Here is a 3,877-nt window from a genome sequence, read left to right as displayed (position 1 = left end):
ATAACGATAATTATTACCATCTTATCAGAACAGTAACAATAATGCTCTAACAGCAACAACTGCTATCAGCAACATTAATGATAATAATCATGAATTATTTTCACTGTCTGTTATAGACGCTCATTCCGCTCGGTCGAAATATTCAGGACACGTTTTCTGTGTTTCTTTTAAACATAGAAAATGAAACATGAAGACGGGGACTTAGGTAATCTTTTTTTCTTCCTCATATATTTCAGGTCCTACAAGGATTTTCTTTCTACTGTTAACACTTTTTACTCTAATTACAAAAGGAAACGCATCCAGAATTATGATATTTAAACAATAATAAACAATAAAAAGAAGTCATTTATATTGTATAACATACACTTTTTCTCTACTGAAAAGAAATATAGATATTATTTTCGTTAATGGTGTCACCTGTTTTATCTTGTATTTGTTTATTTATTCATTTTTTGGTTATTCTTCTGAAATTGTCCCAACAGTACCTCACTGATCCTATTTTATTTTACAATACTTAAACGATATTTGTTTTTGTTAAATTTTTAAAAATCAAATAAGAATTGAAAATTAAGACTCCATTTATTATTCTTATGGAAAGTAGTTCTTGTTTATTAGCAGTGCATTTTCTAAAGATTGATGAGATATATTGTTTCGACTTCTGGATACAATAAAGATACAATGGATATAATAAAGATTGTTGGCAGAAATGTGAAGGCGGTTTGCTTTGAGCTGATGTTTTAGCCAAGGAAACTAGTCAATGTCCCAATTTGATAATGCAAAAGGAAAGAAAATTAAAGGCAACGAATAAAAAAGTAATTTTTCTTGGATAGATTGAATTAATAAAAAGTGTGAAAGACAACAACAGAACTTCAGTACATCAGTGTTCAAGGTAATACAAAGTATACAGAAAAATATATATAGTGGCATTGAAATTAACCTGAGTAATCCTAAAACAACAAAAAGTCAGGACTTTACAAAGAAAACAAAACAAAACAAAAAAAAGTCTGCCTCAAGGGACTTCATCTGAGCTTCTTGAGTTCTTTTCTGAGAAGTTTTCCCGCCGCAGACCTCGGCAGCGAATCGACGAAGAAAATGCCTCCCGCCAGCCTCTTGTGCGGCGCGACCCTCGGCTCCAGGAACCTTGATCATTGGGAAGGGACGGCATGGTTACGGATATTAATTCTTATCATAGATCTCTGATTATGGCGGAATATTGGATATAGTTACATTGTGTGTTGGGTTAAAAATGCAAAGAATCTTGCAATATGAATTTAATGTATGCGCGGAAAAACGAATACCTGTGAATTTCCTCCTCCAGGATGCGCTTCTTGGTGACCACGAACGCCCTCGGAGCCTCCCCCATCCTGTCGTGCTCTACGCCCACCACGCCCGCGTCCACTACCTCGGGATGTTGCAGAATGACGTCCTCGAGCTCCGAGGGTGACACCTAGTAAGATTACGGTTAGAGAATACTCGCGAATTGGGATTTTGATTGTAAACGTCATTGGCCCGAATTGTGTAAACGAATTCGTAAACAGTGAAACAATAACAAATAAACAGGTGTACAGGGTTAGTGTAAGTTTTCCTTAACTAGTGTATACAATGTCCATTCTCTTTCAATGATTTCGTGTATGTGTGTGAGCGTGTATGCGTTCCTTGGTACCGTTCCCGCGACCAAAGCAAGGTCGGTGACCCATTCAGCACGACCTTCACTTGGCTCCAAGTTCCGTGCCCATACACACCTTTTGTAAATATTGCCAGTGTATTGGCATAAACAACACTATTGTTTCAGTTTCATGAAAAGGATGAATCTGTACATATTCTTTGGTAATGGTGGTGTTTCTGAATATTTGCATTCTCCAGTTTTTTTATGAAGGTGAAACCTGAATAACTCTGAAGCACCTTTTTCAAGACGGCTGACAAGGGTCTGTGCTCAGATTCGACATCTCGCCAGAAAACAAGTTGTCTGTGAAAACCCCTCCTGTACCAGCCCAATGTCCCGTTTCTTGCGGATGCAGATATTGCCATGTGCTTACCTTGTATAAATTGTAAATATATTTGTGAAATGAAGATAAGGAAAACCTCAACAACGGATAAATTATTAAACAATACATACATTATATATGTGTGTATACATACATACATACATACATATATATATATATATATATATACATACATATATACACACATATGTATTATACATATATTCGAGCTATCATTCTCATGGCGCTCACCTGCAAGCCCTTGACCTTAATGAGTTCCTTGGTTCGACCCACGATGCTGAAGAAGCCGTCCTCGTCGTAGCGGCCGACGTCGCCGGAGCGCAGCCAACCCTCCTCGTCGAAGGTCTTGGCGGTGGCAGCGGCGTTGTTGTAGTAACCATCCATAACCTGCAGCAAAAACGCTTAGACGTAGAGGCTCGTTACTGGCAGTATGTCTTTTTTTTTTCCTGGTTTCCCTTTCTCCCTTTTCAGACTTTCTATGTTTATGAATTGCCAAATTTTGCATTTGGGTTCGTCATGTTTAATTAATCCTAGAAGTCTGAAAGTGTTCTTTATGACTGTATTTGTAAGCAAGTATATAGATAATAGACAATGTGTGTGTTCTATTATCTAAATTACAGATTATAAATAGATATCAAATACTTCAAAGTAACTTCATCTAATAAATCACTGACATAACCAACACATTATATTCATAGTAGATACTTTACCGATGGGCTTTTGAAACACAGTTCTCCCTCAGCAAGCGGGCCGAGTAGCTCCCCCGTGGCTGTGTCGATAACCTTGGCCTTCACATTGGGCAGCAGTTTCCCAATGGTTCCCGAACGAGATTCGCCGAACGGAACCATCGTTAAGAAGTTACATTCCGTCATACCGTAACCTGTGATGAATTATCTCCCATAATCCTTTGCAAATATACATTACTTTCTCCCTGTTCTCTCCAACATTAATTTGTAAGCATTTATCATTCTTTATATTTTCCCCTACGTTAATTTGTATTCTTTACTTTCTTCTTTTACTATATTCATATTTGAACTAATGAATCCTAAACAATTAGTCTCGAAATAATCAATTTTCTAGGTTGTCAAATACCATCTTGGAAGCCGGCTGTCGCGCTGAGCTTGTCCATGAGGGAGTCAACAGTCGAGGGGGCGGCCGGGGCAGCGGAATTCACGATGGCTCTGAGGCTGCCGAGCGCTTCCGGCGTCGCCGCTGGGGACACCTTCAGGAAGTTTAGAATCGGAGGCACCGAGTAGAGCAACGTCACCTAGAGTGTTCAAGGGTTTCTACTTAGTTTGTTAGTGTTACAGTGCTGTTTTGAAGTTTTTGAAGGTTGGTAAACTGTATTCAAAGGTAAGATCACTAGATATGGCAAGTCTCCATAAATATGGAAAATGTGACCTTCTTCAAATTTTCGTCACGCGATTTACCGATGGCAATGCAAACCATGATTTTGAATCATTATATCACTGTTTTGACCTCCCATTGAATTTGACTGGTGGGCCATATCTTATATTCAATTAACAATTTGTTACTGATCAACAACATTACCTCACCAAAAGTAAGAGAGTTGCCTCTCTCACACTTAATGACACGATATGCCATATGTCTTTGAGATTTACCTGAAAATGTATTGTTTGATTTCCCCTTACAATGATGGGTAAATACACTTAAATATTCACATACCATTATCAAATAATCATTATCTATTAGTATATGCTTGTGTTTGTACTGTATTTGAGGTCAGTTGCTATTAGAAAATTAGAGGAAGCTTAGATTACCACAGATGTGTGTGTGTGTGTGTGTATGTGTATGTGTGTATGTGTGTGTGTGTGTGTGTGTGTGTGTGTGTGTGTGTGTGCGTGCGTGCG

At 38.1% G+C, this 3,877-nt stretch overlaps 1 protein-coding gene across 1 annotated transcript in view; it reads right to left on the bottom strand.

Annotated features, from left to right (window-relative positions):
• Positions 1–805: 805 nt before the first annotated feature.
• The window catches only part of LOC125029085 (probable 4-coumarate--CoA ligase 3), a 9,447-nt gene continuing 6,375 nt past the window's right edge, over positions 806–3,877 (bottom strand). Inside the window, exons 8-12 of the mRNA XM_047618857.1 lie at positions 3,099–3,273; positions 2,717–2,886; positions 2,238–2,393; positions 1,299–1,447; positions 806–1,140 (exon numbers count right to left, since the gene is read on the bottom strand). Of these exons, the coding sequence (XP_047474813.1) occupies positions 1,020–1,140; positions 1,299–1,447; positions 2,238–2,393; positions 2,717–2,886; positions 3,099–3,273 (771 nt within the window). The 3' untranslated portion in view covers positions 806–1,019. The remainder of the gene's footprint in view (positions 1,141–1,298; positions 1,448–2,237; positions 2,394–2,716; positions 2,887–3,098; positions 3,274–3,877) is intronic.

The sequence above is a fragment of the Penaeus chinensis genome, chromosome 9, assembly GCF_019202785.1.
Source record: "Penaeus chinensis breed Huanghai No. 1 chromosome 9, ASM1920278v2, whole genome shotgun sequence".
Classification (NCBI taxonomy): domain Eukaryota; kingdom Metazoa; phylum Arthropoda; class Malacostraca; order Decapoda; family Penaeidae; genus Penaeus; species Penaeus chinensis.
This window is presented reverse-complemented; position numbering and strand designations above follow the sequence as displayed.